The sequence below is a fragment of the Rutilus rutilus genome, assembly GCF_951802725.1.
Source record: "Rutilus rutilus genome assembly, chromosome: 14".
Lineage (NCBI taxonomy): Eukaryota > Metazoa > Chordata > Actinopteri > Cypriniformes > Leuciscidae > Rutilus > Rutilus rutilus.
The window spans coordinates 31,905,558-31,923,276 of NC_140219.1; the positions used below are offsets into that span (position 1 = coordinate 31,905,558).

General features: G+C 38.5%; 1 protein-coding gene across 5 annotated transcripts; it reads right to left on the reverse strand.

Moving 5' to 3' along the window:
* Nucleotides 1-258: 258 nt before the first annotated feature.
* Nucleotides 259-17,704, reverse strand: LOC311303467 (uncharacterized protein). 5 transcript variants are annotated; one of them, XM_084429973.1, is made up of 9 exons: nucleotides 16,912-17,704; nucleotides 16,685-16,800; nucleotides 15,959-16,033; nucleotides 15,551-15,683; nucleotides 15,042-15,127; nucleotides 7,051-8,859; nucleotides 6,732-6,908; nucleotides 1,881-1,996; nucleotides 259-798 (listed from the first exon to the last, which is right to left on the reverse strand). In XM_084429973.1, the coding sequence occupies exons 7-9, from the start codon at nucleotides 6,895-6,897 to the stop codon at nucleotides 544-546; spliced, it is 537 nt and encodes a 178-aa protein (XP_084286099.1). In that variant the 5' UTR covers nucleotides 6,898-6,908; nucleotides 7,051-8,859; nucleotides 15,042-15,127; nucleotides 15,551-15,683; nucleotides 15,959-16,033; nucleotides 16,685-16,800; nucleotides 16,912-17,704; the 3' UTR covers nucleotides 259-543. The 5 variants fall into 5 exon arrangements, with proteins under 5 accessions (XP_084286099.1, XP_084286097.1, XP_084286100.1 ...); XM_084429971.1 differs by having other exon boundaries at nucleotides 15,959-16,037; XM_084429974.1 differs by lacking the exon at nucleotides 15,959-16,033.
* Between the last annotated feature and the right edge of the window lie 15 nt (nucleotides 17,705-17,719).

Below are 17,719 nucleotides of genomic sequence, written 5' to 3' on the forward strand. Positions count from 1 at the left end.
TTCTTCTAAATAAAGAACATTACAAGGTGCATTACAGACATCTGACAGAATAAAGCAGTGTTTTCTCCACTACAAAAATAATACTCTGACATCCTTAATACTAAATGTGTTTCTCCTGCCAAGGAACACAACCTGAAGGTGAGACAAAATAGTCACACAGAAGGTTTTGTTGCATTTTTGCCACAACAGATGCATTGCATTCCCTCCCAGTCTGCAAAGGCTGGAGGTGTGTACGCCTCAGACCTGCGCTCACAGAGGAAGTGATGGATGCATAGGGAGGCTATAGTTATTTTAACCACCTTGTCTGGCTCCAAGCAAATGGTACTCCTAAAAACTCATAACCTGTTGGCAAGAATGCCGAATGCATTCTCCACCACTCTCCGTGCTCTGGACAGACGGTAGTTCAGAACCCGTTGACTGTGGTCCATTTGCCTGAAGGATATGGCTTCATAAGATCAGACCTTAAAGGATATGCCTCATCCCCCACAAACATGTATGGCATCATTATGTCACTGCTGGGCAATGGTTCGGGTGGAGGAAAGTTCATCGCTTGGCGCAAATCTGACTGAGCGAATAGTCCAGCATCAGAAACTCCACACTGGCATATATGAACTTGTAATTGGCATCCACAGCAGCCATCATTATCACAGAGAAGCTGGACTTGTAATTATGGTAGAGACTGCCGCTTTTTGCTGGAGGCTGTATACGGATGCGTTTACCATCAAGCGCATGTGGGAATTGCCATTTAGATTGAAACTCATGAGCTATTGCCCTCCATTCTGCCTCTGTGGATGCTGTCTGGCAAAATAAAAGAAGAACAGTTAAATTTGAACATTTATTACACTCACACAGTATGCAAATCAAACAGTTCTGAAGCACTGTAAATATGAATTCATTATTTAAGGCGTCACTGACTACTACCAAATAAATATATTAAAATACAAAAAGCAGTGAGCTTTCAAAATGCAAATACTGTGGAAATTATAACAATATTGCTTAGCATACTCTCGTTGTGTGTACATTACTGGTAATCAGTGGTGGAAGATGCATTAAGATCATTTACAAAGTAAAATTATGCTTTAGTTAAGAGTAATATGTGACCCTGCCTGTGAAAACAGGCACAGTCATGTTATTGGTGATTTACTGTTTTCTACATAAACATAATGTAAAGAACATTGTGTGAATTCATGTTCTTATTGAGTCAAAGATTAAAATCATAGTGAAATTAATGATTGAAATCAAACTGTGATGTTCCTAACGTCATATTTACATTATGAGACTAGCCTGGATTTCACAGAGTCACATATAACTGATGCATTTATTTGTATGTTCCATTTTAATGACATAGATCTTTACTTTTAAAGGTGCATTGCGCAACATTTCATGTTAAAAATACCCGTTTTTCTAACCCATACATGCTTAAACAATTGCCTGATGGGCTGAATGAGCCCTTCTATGATCACTGCGATTGCCTCTATAATCCTGTACAGTAAAATAAATAAGAGGGATTCGGGTCGGAATCGACTGGGCATGACGTCATGCGCGTTCACGCTCACCTGGCTATGTCTGGCAGGTTTGTGTATTCGCCGCCATTATCCGCATCAGCGAAGACAACTCAAGCGACTTTTGCAAAAGTAGAAGATGGATTCAAAGAGACCGGCTTCTAGTTCATCCCAAACCCCAACGCAAACTCCACGTAACCGCGTGCACAACTCTGGTTGCAGTTTCGCGTGTCGCCAGAGGGGGCATAGTTCTGCAAAAACTCAGAGACTTGCGCAATGCACCTTTAAGCTAATTTTACTAAAAGTTATTAATAACTAACGTACTAAATGTGTCCTTTAAGCACAGCATTTTAGTAAATGTTGGTAATCGGAGAGTACCTTGAGGAAGTCTTTTTTCATGACCTTGTACAGAGTGGCACAGGTTTCCATAACCATCTCAGAAGTAGTGCTGACCCCAACCCTGTACTGAAAACTGAGGGAACTGAACGTTTCACCTGCAAAAGAAATAAAGTAACTACAGAATATAGAGCAATATACACACACACAGGGGTGATAGTAGAAAAAAATCCTGAGCCTGAACTTTTTTCCCTGGGAGATAAGCGGGCCCCTAAGCCAAGTTATATGCCCTGATCAACATAATTGTCAAGCGGGATCCAGGGGTGTGCTCCCCTTGGAGAACATTTTGATAAATAGTCCCTTAAATGATAGATTCTGGTGACTTTTGTGGATATAAATGGACATCATTCAGACATGAGATGAACAAACCCAATACAAGCCTATATTACAGTAGCAGGTTTCAGTAAGTCAAATTTAAGACCTTTTTAAGACATTTTAAGACCATAAAGATTGAAATTTAAGACCTACTTAAAATTGCCAAAAAAATATTCAAATCAAAGAATTAATTTTATTTCAATGAATTCAGTAATTGAAAAAGCATTAATTTACAGATAAAGCAATCACATTAGTAACCTTCCACACCCAACAACGCGTGTCAGAGAAAAGAACAGAATCAGATATATAAAAAAAATTTATAGAAAATTGTACTTTGCATATTATACTGTAAAAAACACATAATTAGTTGATTTTAGTTGATCATAACTAGAGATGAAATGGCATGAACATTTCATTTCATGATTATAGTGACAAAAATTATCACGGTTATCACAGAATCCTGTTCAAAAAGTACTAATACTACACAATGAAATCAATTCACCAAGTTTTATGTCGAAAACCAGCAAATAACAAATAAAATAAGCATCAATATGCACTTTTTGTTTACATAAACATTAAAATAATAGCCTATATTAAAGGTTTTTAAAAGTGTCTTGCAACATGTTATATACTAACATGTACAATTTCAAATAAAGTTTTGACAAAAAAGTTTATAAAAAGATAAACCTCACATATTTCAGACTTTAAATTAATTTTATAAAAAGAAGATAAATTACTGACATTTACAATGCACTTTAGCTTATCTTTTATTATTAATAGTAAAATTAGGTCAGATTTCCCCCTGCTATGCAACAATGCACTGCGCTCTCCACAATGACAAAAAAGTTTTAGTGGCTAATGGATTTCCACCACCGAAAAACGCCTGGAAAAAAAAACGAGCGCGTCGCTTCAATTATGAGCGCGCTTACCGCGCGCCTACATTTGAATGAACTTGAGCGCGCAAAAGACGCGATATGTGAACGGCCTGTTGGCGAGCGACCTCAAATCAGGCCGAGCTACAGCTGCTTGATGACTAGGGTCTAACTCGCGCCGTGGCAGCACTTTTTTCCCGCTAGTTCCATATAATATTTTCCTTGCGCACAAAGTGCAGAAACTTCGTCTCTACCCACCACCTCTATCCAAGACCATTTATTATTTATGCCTTTATCGACAAGTTTGGCGTCTTCCCCTGGCTTCATAAAGTTGCACTCCATGACTCTGGCTACGTTTCGCGCTGCCAGTGAGGGAAACACAATCGTAGTGTGTGGGAAAAACAAACAAATTTGCACGTGGAGTGACTGCTGTATCAATCTGATTGGCCAAAACCCAAGACCAGCCCCTACCCTATTACCAATTGGCTGAATAGGCTTACTGGTGTGGTTTAGTGAAAGCGCCTCTCGGATCTTGGGATAATAGGCCTTTTTCACGGAAGTTAGAACGCACATCCGGTTCAGCGTTTGTTGTGTAAAGCGACTTCCGGTCGAAACAGCAATGGCTGAAGCAACATCGAGGTGTCACTGTAGCATCCCTCATTGCTTAAATAATAATCATTGACAACCATATTTGAGTTTTAATGCTTTTCCAAGCGATGACTGTCTGACAAAGAAGTGGATGCATGCTATTTGACACGTAGAAGTCCCGACGTTTAAGATCGCTAGAAGCGCACGTTTGTTAGCCGATGCTAATTACACTGCCGCTACTGGCAGTAGCCTACTAAGTTATATATATATATATATATATATATATATATATATATATATATATATATATATATATATAAGATTTATTTTTTGTTAATAGGCTATCTTCATTACCCAGAGATATAATTAAACAAAGTATTAAACAAGTTAAATTAAACAAGTAACCTAGTCAAAACACATCTAACAGAACAATGATTATTTTTTACATTGTGTTCTTATTATTTTTTTTAATTAACGAAATGTCAATTTTCGTCTTTATAACAGAAGATACAATCTTCAAGATAGCCTACAATCTTCAAATGTATAACGGATGTCACCTTATAAACAGTCCTTTGTGTGGTGGAATAGTTAGTGAGCATTATTTGGATAAAGTATGGTGATATCTTCCTGGAACAGTAATTTAATTTGTATCAACATTAACTAAAATTATATTATGACTTGAAAGTGAAAGGACATAAATGTAAAGGCTTCAATAATAGATTTAATAAAATATGACGGGAAAGTAGCTTCATAATTTGTTTTCAGAAATGCATAAACATACCTGGAAGGAGTGACTGCTAGTCATGATCTGCTCCAGCGCTGTTACCTCACTATTTCGTCGAGTAAGCTACGGTGCCACATTGCTGCCACATATTATTTCCTTATTATTTTGTACATTATTTTATGTACAAAATATGTCTTTATCCACATAAAATTGATATAGCCTAATCCTATCATGTCGATCATACATCTACGTTCAAAAAGCTGATAGCCCCCAATGGACATGTTAAAATATCAAATTCTGTACACACCTTATTAATAAACCACACTACAGAAAAGATGAGTCAGATGAGTCCAGAATATGAACGCAACGCATTTAATTACACGTTAAGCGTTTTCCTCCCATAGAAACCCTTTATTAAAGAAAAATCTTAACGTGTCTTTCTATGGGATGATGGCATTGCGGTGCACAACAAATCCTTTAAATGGTAGGCTATTCAATGCAAAACAAAAAAGGAAAAATATAAATAGCCTATACAATATTTTTAAAAAATATAAATAATAAATATATATAAAATTAATATAATATATATAAATATAAAATTATTGTGACAATATTTATTTTAAAGCCTAAACGAATTTATTTAAAGAAAAACACCAGCTTTTTAGTGTTGTGTTTCAGCCGCCCAGCGCACACTGGTACAGCGCTTACTCGCCGTAGAAAATTCATGATTTAATTTGTTAAACATGAAGAGGACTTGTCCGTCTGGCATGGCCGCTCGCCCTACCTATTATTAAGCACATATCCAAGTGTTTGTGCAGGCGCCGGTGCCATCACTCGCATTTTCCTAAAAGTGCGGTAACAACTTAAAATACTCCATTTCTGGTCATACAGAAAACAATAATACATTAGTCGCAACTACTTTTATTTGTGTAAACTCACAACAACAAGAACACATTGTGCTTTTGTAAAATAAAAGAAACAGGACGCGCTTTCATGATCTCTGTGAATTGGGGCGCGTCTCAAAAATGAACTGAAAAAACAGCGCATCACTAGCCTCACAGACAAGAGAAATATATCTATAAAGCTTGAAATGTTCAATAACGAAAAAAAAAAATCCAATTGAAAGCAAATACGTACGGTAGGCTACTATCTGATGATGTAATCCTGTCCGATGAAAGATGCATCTACTTTACAGCGGATATGTATGGAGATGTTTTCAGTCGACACTGATTTAGAAAACACCAGTTTATTAATAAACAATTAAAATGCTTCGTTATTTTTTCAGACAAATTTATTACCATTAGCCTACTTTTGCGGCAATATGTATGCGCTTGATTTAAATGAATGACTACTAGAAAAAATCTTTAGTCTATGGCAAATCTTATCAATAGCCTACATTTAATAGTTGACATTATTTAATTAGTATCCAGTTCTTTACATTGCATTAGTTGAGTTGGCATAGTTAATGAACTAATAAAATAAAGTTTAAAATAAGATGCTAACCATATATTTCAACATAGCCTATCATTGCATATTCCACCACACAAAGGACTGTTTATAAGGTGACAATCCGTTATACATTTGAAGATTGTAGGCTATCTTGAAGATTTTTGTAAAGACGAAAATGGACATTTCGTTAATTAAAAAAAATAAGAACACAATGTAAAATATAAACATTGTTCTGTTAGATGTGTTTTGACTAGGCTACTTGTTTAATACTTTAATTATATCTCTGGGTAATGAAGATAGCCTATTAACAAAAAATAAATCATATATATATAGCCTATATATATAGCCTATATATATATATATATATATATATATAAAACTTAGTAGGCTACTGCTTTCTTTTACTGTCTATGGGCTACTGCCAGTAGCGGCAGTGTAATTAGCATCGGCTAACAAACGTGCGCTTCTAGCGATCTTAAACGTCGGGACTTCTACGTGTCAAATAGCATGCATCCACTTCTTTGTCAGACAGTCATCGCTTGGAAAAGCATTAAAACTCAAATATGGTTGTCACTGATTATTATTTAAGCAATGAGGGATGCTACAGTGACACCTCGATGTTGCTTCAGCCATTGCTGTTTCGACCGGAAGTCGCTTTACACAACAAACGCTGAACCGGATGTGCGTTCTAACTTCCGTGAAAAAGGCCTATTGTCAGATCACGCGAACGCTAAACTGATTTTTTTTTTTTTTTTTTTTTTTTTTTTTTTCGCAGACACGTCTGTACGCCGGAAATCCGGCGTGGCGCCGGAGCGCTATCAGGCCTGCACACACACACACAAAAAAAAACACTTGCTGAATTAATTATTGCTCTGGCAGACCCACCTGTTGCCAAAAACCGCATGGTCACAGCTAGGCGCTCTCTTGGGGATATTGCCTGTCTCATTTGTGTGTGCTGCTCGGTTAGGAAAGGCCCAACCATCCGCAGCAGGATACTGAACTCCTCTGCTGTCATCCACAGCAGCTTCCTGAACCCATTCTGATCATCCATCTATTTGTACGCTGAGCACAATAATATAGTTTAATAGAGTTTCTAGCTTTTTAATCAGAAAAAAATCAGACAGAATGAATTAGCGTACACTACAAATAAACATTACAATTCTATCAAACAGAAACAAAGCACATTGAGAAGTTATTTATTAACCTCCGACTCTGGTTGCAGAACACACAATCCTTGTTCCTCGCGTCTCCCCAACTATTTCCTCCTCCATATTCTTCTTTTCTTTCTCTTGTTTTCGCTGCAAATCAGCGCACGTGCAATTCGTATCGCAAGCTTCTTGCGGGCTCCCATTTTTAATAATCCCAGTCTCACGTGAGAACTCCGGTCTTGCACACGTGATCTCGCATTGTTTCCTTGTCACGTCTCGCGTGTCTTTGGTTGTGAAACGTAGTTTGCGTGCCGCCAGACAGAGTTGTCGGTGATTCTTCCTATTGTAAAGTCATGCAGTGTGAAACCTTCTGTCGCCGATCCATCGTGCAGCGTGAACACAGCGGCGACTGAATCCTGGCCAAGATCGTCATGCAGTGTGAAAAGAACAGTGACCCGACTACTTTGAAAATCGTGCAGTCTGAACTCGGCTTTTAGGTATTTGATCTGTTGAATCGGAAGGCTAAGCTGCGTGTGCTAGAAGATGGAAAGCAGCAGGTGCAAGTGGTTGGGCTTCAGGAACATGAGGTCAAATGCACTGAGGACTTCCTCAAACTCATTAAAATGGAAAACAGCTGCAGGTAAGCCAATGCCCACTCATCCCGTAGCCACGACGTCTTTCAAATAATTGTACGAAGGAAGGGCAAGACGCATGGCAAATTGTCACTCATTGATCTGGCGGGTAACGAGCGTGGAGCGGACACGTCCAGCGCTGATCGGCAGACTCAGAGGGAGGGAGCCGAAATCAACAAGAGTCTGTCGGCTCTAAAGGTCAGCGCCTTAAAAATACCACACCAGAGCAAACTCTAGAGCATGAGCAACCTTTTGGTCAAGAGGTGCCATTTTGAATTTAAGTTAATCATTGTGATCTTGCATGTCCCAAAATATTAGGAATGTATCAGAGCTCTGAGCCGTAATAAGCCTCACACCCCATTCAGAGCGAGCACGCTAACACGGGTCCTCAGAGACTCATTTATCGGTGAGAACTCCAGGACATGCATGGTAAGTTTGATTAAGCCCTCTTTCTCAAACATTGGGATTGGGAGTTGCACAGCTCTAATTGTGACTGTTGCCTGCTCAGATCGTCACCATCTCTCCTGGTATGGCCTCCCGTGAGAGCACGCTGAACACTCTGAGATTTGCCAACATTTGCTGTCTGGTGTAGTACGACGTCTGAAGGACCAGATAGTTGGTGATGTCAACAGCCTCCACTGTCGGCAAATCTTCAAGTTCGACCCGAAAACTCACTCATCTTCATGAGGAACGGGTCACGTCCAACATATCTGTTTACTAACTCCTTGTATCTATTTCTTGAAACTGGTTCTAAATTCGTACAATACGGACTCTCCGCAACGGTTTCCTCCATAGACGTATTCTCCATGTTTACTTCCTGCCCTCCATCTGAAATCGCCCCGCCTTCGCGCGTCATCATAATCACGTGACTGAAACCCAACCGGCGTTAGCCCATAAGATTTCAGCGAAAGTGGAGAAGGGAGGAGTTCCCATATACGTCATAGCTGACGTAATGTCTCGTTCCCGCCTCTCAGGGAACCGAGGTTACGATTGTAATAACCGGAGACGTTTTGACCAACAACAAATGTGAAAAATTCAAACACAAACACTGTTTTTAGTTCCCACACGCCCGTCTATTTGACTATTCCCATCATCCCATAAATGAGACATGGCGGCGACCTTCGGCAAAGATCGTCGTGGGGACTTTTGTGAAGATAAAGCGCAGCGATGGTGAGTTCATATTTGGGTCGCTTGTAACCGTCCGTCAGAAATGGCATCCGGCATCTACATAGCCTGCAACATATCAGTGGGGAGCATAATTAGTTAATTCCTGAATATGAATTATGTGAATTGTTGTGAAGTTATCTTTTTGACAACCTTTTTACAAACATGCAAGTTTTCTGGTCAACATTTGTAACAATTAATAATTATTAATAACAATGAATAATAATGCTGGTTACACATCTTAGTACAATAATTTACCTTGATCATGTAATGTCCCATTCCCACTGATCCCCTCTGATAGGACTTGGCATCCGATGATCCGACGTCACTGCGCAGTGCATAATATATATTACACACACACACATACATACATACATACATGCATACATACACACATATACATACTTTACACTTCAGTTCCAATTGAACTCATGTGGCAAACATACTTACAAGTGTTATAAAGAGAATTTCTCGTGCTTCAGTCACAGTGATAAAAAAAACCTCTAGATCAGGCTGGGTTACACCTCGGAGTATCTGAGTGGATCAGCTGAGTGCTTTGTTTTGATCACATTCATTCAGCGCACTTTATTAGCCTAAATTAGCTCGCTCACTTTGCTGCAAAGTCGACAGAATAGTGCTAAGTTAGAAAATGCAGTATAAATTACTGTGTTGGGCGATATGCTCAATTTTCATATCGTCCTATCGTCAGCCTGTTCGATCGGCGATACACGATATTATTGTGTGACTCAGAGTTTTCCATTTATTATGTCAGTTGTGATGTAAATAATAAAGTATTCCAACATGCAAGCGGGAAACTTACGGACACATATGTGACCTGATCCAGCAAAATGAGTCACAGTGACCCAAATTTCAAAACTGATATTTTGGTATTACTGGAAAGAGGAGACCATAAGCTTTCAAATGATATCCTAGTCAAAGTCATACCTTGAATGGTTGTAAATATATACACATTTGAATTATGGTCGTCTGCCCTCTTTTTCCAATTGAAAACCTGAGAAAATTGCTTTTAAAGTTTTTTGCCCGTTTTTTGTTGATATCTTTCAAAATCCATTGCATTTAAAGGGATGAACTATTTATTGTACAGCTTAATTTGACCAAAGACATTAATATATGCTATTATGCCAGGCTGAAGCTCAAATTATTTTAAGTTTTTATTTGAATAAATAATTTAAAAGGCACTTTTACAAACATTTACTAAAATCAGAAAGATTGAACAGAGGTGCTACAGTTTTGCTTGAGAGAGGGTGTGTGTGTGTGTGTGTGTGTGTGTGTGTGTCTGTGTGTGTGTGTCTCTCTCTCTCTCTCTCTCTGTGTGTGTGTGTGTGTGTGTGTGTGTGTGTGTGTGTGTGTGTGTGTGTGTGTGTGTGTGTGAGAGAGAGAGAGAGAAAGTGAGAGAGGCAGAGAGACAAGGACACCGAGAACAAATAATGTTAGCCTATGCAATCATATCTTTGTGTAGGCTAGTTGACAATAACTGTATAACATATTCATAACGGATATACCAACAGTTAAATATTGGGTTAAAATAAATCAAACACATTGTAATGGATTCTCCTTGCAGATAAATACACTCACAGAATAATTGCACTCACTCACATCCATACACGATAAATCATCAGAGGATGACTCGTCTCCAGATCCAAAACAATCACTGACTAGCCTTAGCCACTCTTGATGACCAGCAGCAGAGCTTAGATTAGAAGCCTCAAGTGAGTTCAACGCTTTTGGCGACTTTTTGGCGACTTTGCTCTCTTTTGACAGCGACATTTCTCAAATTAATAATATTTAATCTTTCTGAGGAGATCTGCTAGCTTGTTTACACAGAGCGCCGCGAGTCTGACAGGAGGATGGCTGGACCAATCGCGTGCCGGTCAGTCGAAATGGGGCTTCCCATTGACAAATAATCAGCGTTTGTGTACATTTCTAAGCTTTTTGATTGGTTCTATACAACGTGTAACACCATATTTGGAGAGCAGAGACGTTTCAGGGGATACCCGGGAAATGCTCAGAGGTGACGAGAGGAGTTGAGAAAAGCAATATTCATTTCCAGCGAATTTAGTAAAACTTTGTAAACTTTAATAGTCATTTAAATACCTTTACTCAATTATCTGGACTACGAAACTTTAGGAGATTATTTTTGAATGTCTGTTCTTTGAAATTTAGCACAAAAAAATAAATAAAATAAAAAATATTATTTCATTGTTTTTCCACATAAACGGCCCATATCTTAAAATGGAACGTTGCGACTTCCGACTCATTTCGCCAGATCGGGTCACATATTATCCTCACATGCCGTTACATAGGATTTTGACAGTACTTCTGCACCAGATGAAAACATTTCAAGAAAGATTCAGAGTTTGCGCCCGCGAAAAGCTCGCTCTGTCTGGACTTTAAATGGATTAACACGTTTACGTGACCACATGCATGGTCGGCTTATTAACCCTCTGGGGACCAAAAACGCGCCCGCGCGTTTTGCTCGTTTTTTTTTTTTAGCAATGAAAAATAAACACAAAATGCTCTGTTAATTTTGATCTTTCATTTTCGTGTAATACATCAATCGATCCTGTTCAGTTTCTATTTTTTTTCTGTATACTCACAATAAAAATAAAGTGTTTTGCTTTTTGACAAATAAAGAAAAATTAACATGATGCTATTTCTGCCTTCTCTCTGTCAGTAAACTCCCATTTGAAACGCGTTCGAAAATGATCTATAACTCCGCGAAAATTCAGTCAAACAGGGAAACAGACCCACGGGCATAAAGCTTGAGATCGCAGCTTTTAAATGAAGTAATTTATATAAAAAACAAATATTATCAGCTTCTGTAATCTGTATAAAAAGAGAGCGACTCCAGTCGAGCTCATTACGAGATGATTCACAGTAATTTGACCACGCCCCGGAGAGCGCGTGCTATTCAAACGCAAATTCTGAGAACCATTTCAGTCTGTGAAACGCCCACATCAACTGTAAACAAAGAGGCATAATATAGCCTACCTTATGGAGAAAATTTTCCGTGCTGATATGAGGAGCAGATCCCGCTGAGGAGTGAGGTAGGCTAAGTTATCCTTTCTCAAGTGTTAATGTGGAATAACGTTATGGAATAACGTTAGTGTAGGCCTATGTAAACAAAAAGATGAATCGCGTTTCTATAATATGAATCGCGTTTCTGTGAGATGAATGAAGGGTACATATTTGTAAAGACTGTTTAGCCTAAATATGAATCGCGTTTCTGTGAGATGAATGAAGGGTACATATTTGTAAAGACTGTTTAGCCTAAATATGAATCGCGTTTCTGTGAGATGAATGAAGGGTACATATTTGTAAAGACTGTTTAGCCTAAATATGAATCGCGTTTCTGTGAGATGAATGAAGGGTACATATTTGTAAAGACTGTTTAGCCTAAATATGAATCGCGCGTCTGTGTGTGAATAAACTGCTTTGCTAGAGCCTACTGAGATGAGTAAAAATCGACTGAAATATGTTGAAATAAAATGTATTTGTATAAGCAACGTATTAAACTGCAAATTAACATTTATAGGCTATGCCCTAATATTTCATAAAAACAACGTTACAGTCAGGCGAAGTATGAAATACAATATTTTGTTGACTAGATTTGGGTACAGTTTTTACTGTAGAATAGACTGTCACATCAAATAAGCTTTTCTGCTCATATATATAAAATACTATTTTGTCAAAAATAAAGTCATAGACTAAGATGTTCCAATGTTGGCTATATTCAAACTAATGAATACATATGATAAAATGTAGGCCTATAATCTTTTTTTTTTTTTTTTTTTACAAAGAAAGAGTACTTTTTTTGCAGAAATATTGCTGAAATTGTAATTATTGTTGTAATTGTAACCTTTTTAATAAAATAGCAAAACATATTTACAAGATAGATGTAAGCAAAATCTTAAATGGTCAATATAAGTCTTCTTCTAAATATATAGGCTATTTTGTCCTTGCATTGTGGCTCAGTCAGTGTCACACCTGAATGAATGGCTAATTATGCAGAGTCATTATGCAGAGTGGGTGGGACTGGGTAATCTAAGGTGTAAACTACTCCTCCCCCTCGCATATTGGCTTTCCAAGCAAAACCTGTTTTACACCATTTAAATCAATGTATTTTTTTTTGTGAACGATAAAGCAAGACTATTTTCACATAATTTTGAAGCTAGAACTCGAAGAGAAAACATCCATTAGTCAAAAGTCTTGTGGGCACATATTTTGTATGAGTTTTGTGGTCTTATTTCAGCAACTTTCATTTTTATTTTTTTAAATAACCACGCATAAACATTATTCTCTCAAAAATACAAACATCTACATACATGTTGCTCGCATATTATGGTAGGCCTGTTTGTGCTATATAGAGTGAATTTACACCTTTGCCATTAACATGTTTATAAATAACTGAAAAAAGCACAAATGTCAGAGCATGTCAGAACATCTCAAGGGCCCCAAAAACAGCTTGGTCCCCAGAGGGTTAAGCATAATCGCATTAAGAACATGGATGTAAACGTGCTCTTATTCCCTAAAAGTGAAAGCAAAATGGTCCTAACTTTTGGCATCTGTCTCTTCATTAAAGTCCGCGTGAATCGGAAGTTGCAACCGACTTTATTTCAGTGTTGTGACGTATTTCCAAGTGAAACAGAATATTGAACAGAGGGCAGGGTTTTTGCTTTAGCGCTCCTCCTCTCCATCTCTGCTCATAGCAGACTAACGGTTGGAAGGGAGTAGGGATGGCGAAAACTACACATTTTCTTGATCGACCACCGAGCCTCATTAGCCGGTTGAAACCGGTTAACCGATTAGTTTAAAATATGCTACGCTATTTGAAATAACAGCCATTTCGAGCCGCGCCTGCAATTTAGCAACTCTATCGCATCTCTCTGCCGCTCTGCCTCCCTCTCGCTCACACACACACTGCCACCCTTCCACTCATGTCACTTTTTTTTAAATCCCCTACAGCGCGAAACATGAGTCCCGCAAACGCGGCGCCGAGGAGCTTGTATGTAATCGGAGGACAAATGGCTCCTTAGTTTCGAAATGGTTTGGGTACAAGGTGATCGTGTTGAAAATAAAGGCGTTTGTCTAGCGTTAGAAGCTCATTTGAAAAATTGCCGCGGCTCATTAAAGAAAATGACAGCTCCGAAGAGACGCCGCTTTAGTTTGAGGTAGTGCTAACAATAATAAAGAAAGATGATGATCATCATCACCTTACATCATAGATGATGTGCTACTACTGTATTTAAGCACTGTATCACACAAGTTGCGACTTACATCTGTGTCATTCTTTTTGGTGAAATGGTCCCACACACACTACTTTTCTTTGCACGCTTTATCCTGTCGTCTGCCCTGGCTCTAACCTCGCGTGTTTTAGCCTGTAGCCTTTACTTTTCGCAAACCTTGTGAGCGCGTGAACCCAAACGCTGTGACCTCGCGCCAAATGTTTTTATTGGTTTATTAAGTACAAACAGGCGAGTTATGAAAAATTGAGTGTGAGGGATTTGTTCACTTCACACAAAAAGATCTTGGAATGAGGTGGCTAACTGTAGAAGCGTTTAGTCCACTGTCTATAATAGCCTGATTTAGAGATCACTTTTTTTTTTTTTTTACTTTGATCGGTTAACATTGATACGGTCAACCATCGGTCAAACGGTCATCGGTTAACATCCCTAGAAGGGAGGGTTAAGGATGTTCAAACAGACGTCATCAGAGAAGGGACGCCATTCCAGGGCGGAAGCAAATTTTCAGATTTTGATTAATGATTACCACGACAAACAATTTGTTTTCTGTGTATTAACTTAAACGGATTAATTGTTCACCTCAAGACAAAGTAATGTGCGCTAACAAAGTAAATAGGGTGTATTTTGATTTCATGATATACGTTTTCTTTTAAGGCGGTGTTTGAAGCTGCTTTTGATTTTCACAGATGACTTTATTTGCTGTGTTTGGATCTAAAGACTGTTAGCTATTAAGCCTATATATTTTTAGTGCTATTATTATTAATTTGTAATTGTATTGTTATTAGTGTTATTAGTCAGTCATTAAATGTTTTGTGAATATGCTATGGAAACAAAAAATGCTGGCGAACAGCAATGTCGTTTTCATCTTGGCTTAAACAACTGTGTAAGAGTGATGCGTCTCTTTTATAAAAAGCACTATTGACAATTTGTGAATAGATCACAAAATAGACTGAGGAATAGACTGATGTTGCATCATCTGAAGATTACCTTTCTGCTCGTCTCCTCAGATCTTTTAACTTTTGTGCCATGCAGACCTTGATCTCAGTGCCTCCGATGTGTCTTTTTGACATGGTCTGTAAGAAATGAGATTGATAACATTACAATTTGAAAACAAGTTTGGAATTAGCTGCCAAAATGGGCCTAAATAAACCAGTAATCCATACTGTGTAAAACAGATGTCAATGATTCATCAAAAAGTGCAAAAGCATTATTTTCATTAGAGTATGACCTCTTTAACCCTCTGAGGTCGGCAAACGCGCCCGCGCGTTTTGCTGGATTTTCTTCACATTGTAGAACTATAAACTTAAATTACTCCGTCATTTATGGTCATACAGAAAAAAGAAATATAAAAAAAGAATCTGTGATATTTCTACTTTTGTATGTGTCCACTTACAATCAAATCAAAACATTGTGCTTTTGTAAAATAAAGAAAATAAACAGGGTGTGCGTTCTGCCTCTTATGGATGCATAGGGAGGGCCATAGTTATTTTAACTACCTTGTCTGGCTCCAAGCAAATGGTACTCCTAAAACCCCGTAACCTGATGGCAAGAATGCCGAATGCGTTCTCCACCACTCTCCGTGCTCTGGACAGACGGTAGTTCAGAACCCGTTGACTGTGGTCCATTTGCCTGAAAGGATATGGCTTCATAAGATCAGACGTTAAAGGATATGCCTCATATATGGCATCATTATGTCACTGCTGGGCAATGGTTCGGGTGGAGGAAAGTTCATCGCTTGGCACAAATCTGACTGAGCGAATAATCCAGCATCAGAAACTCCACACTGGCATATATGAACTTGTAATTGGCATCCACAGCAGCCATCATTATCACAGAGAAGCTGGACTTGTAATTATGGTGGAGACTGCCGCTTTTTGCTGGAGGCTGTATACAGATGTGTTTACCATCAAGCGCATGTGGGAATTGCCATTTAGATTGAAACTCATGAGCTATTGCCCTCCATTCTGCCTCTGTGGATGCTGTCTAGCAAAATAAAAGAACAGTTAAATTTGAACATTTATTACACTTATATTTGTCACACAGTATACAAATCAAACAGTTCTGAAGCACTGTAAATATGAATTCATTATTTAAGGCGTCACTGACTACTACCAAATAAATATATTAAAATACAAAAAGCAGTGAGCTTTCAAAATGCAAATACTGTGGAAATTATAACAATATTGCTTAGCATACTCTCGTTGTGTGTACATTACTGGTAATCAGTGGTGGAAGATGCATTAAGATCATTTACAAAGTAAAATTATGCTTTAGTTAAGAGTAATATGTGAAAACAGGCACAGTCGTGTTATTGTGATTTACTGTTTTCTACATAAACATAATGTAAAGAACATTGTGTGAATTCATGGTCTTATTGAGTCAAAGATTAAAATCATAGTAAAATTAATGATTGAAATCAAAATGTGATGTTCCTAACGTCACATTTACATTATGAGACTAGCCTGGATTTCACAGAGTCACATATAACTGATGCATTTATTTGTATGTTGCATTTTAATGACATAGATCTTTACTTTTAAGCTAATTTTACTAAAAGTTATTAATTACTAACGTACTAAATGTGTCCTTTAAGCACAGCATTTTAGTAAATGTTGGTAATCGGAGAGTACCTTGAGGAAGTCTTTTTTCATGACCTTGTACAGAGTGGCACAGGTTTCCATAACCATCTCAGAAGTAGTGCTGACCCCAACCCTGTACTGAAAACTGAGGGAACTGAACGTTTCACCTGCAAAAGAAATAAAGTAACTACAGAATATAGAGCAATATACACACACACACACACACACACAAAAAAAAAAAACACTTGCTGAATTAATTATTTCTCTGGCAGACCCACCTGTTGCCAAAAACCGCATGGTCACAGCTAGGCGCTCTCTTGGGGATATTGCCCGTCTCATTTGTGTGTGCCGCTCGGTTACGAAAGGCCCAACCATCCGCAGCAGGATACTGAACTCCTCTGCTGTCATCCGCTCTATCCAACTCTGGTTGCAGAACACACAATCCTTGTTCCTCGCGTCTCCCCAACCATTTCCTCCTCCATATTCTTCTTTTCTTTCTCTTGTTTTCGCTGCAAATCAGCGCACGTGCAATTCGTGTCGCAAGCTTCTTGCGGGCTCCCATTTTTAATAATCCCAGTCTCACGTGAGAACTCCGGTCTTGCACACGTGATCTCGCATTGTTTCTTTGTCACATCTCGCGTGTCTTTGGTTGTGAAACGTAGTTTGCATGCCACCAGACAGAGTTGTCGGCGATTCTTCCTATTGTAAAGTCATGCAGTGTGAAACCTTCTGTCGCCGATCCATCGTGCAGCGTGAACACAGCGGCGACTGAATCCTGGCCAAGATCGTCATGCAGTGTGAAAAGAACAGTGACCCGACTACTTTGAAAATCGTGCAGTCTGAACTCGGCTTTTAGGTATTTGATCTGTTGAATCGGCTAAGCTGCGTGTGCTAGAAGATGGAAAGCAGCAGGTGCAAGTGGTTGGGCTTCAGGAACATGAGGTCAAATGCACTGAGGACTTCCTCAAACTCATTAAAATGGGAAACAGCTGCAGGTAAGCCAATGCCCACTCATCCCGTAGCCACGACGTCTTTCAAATAATTATACGAAGGAAGGGCAAGACGCATGGCAAATTGTCACTCATT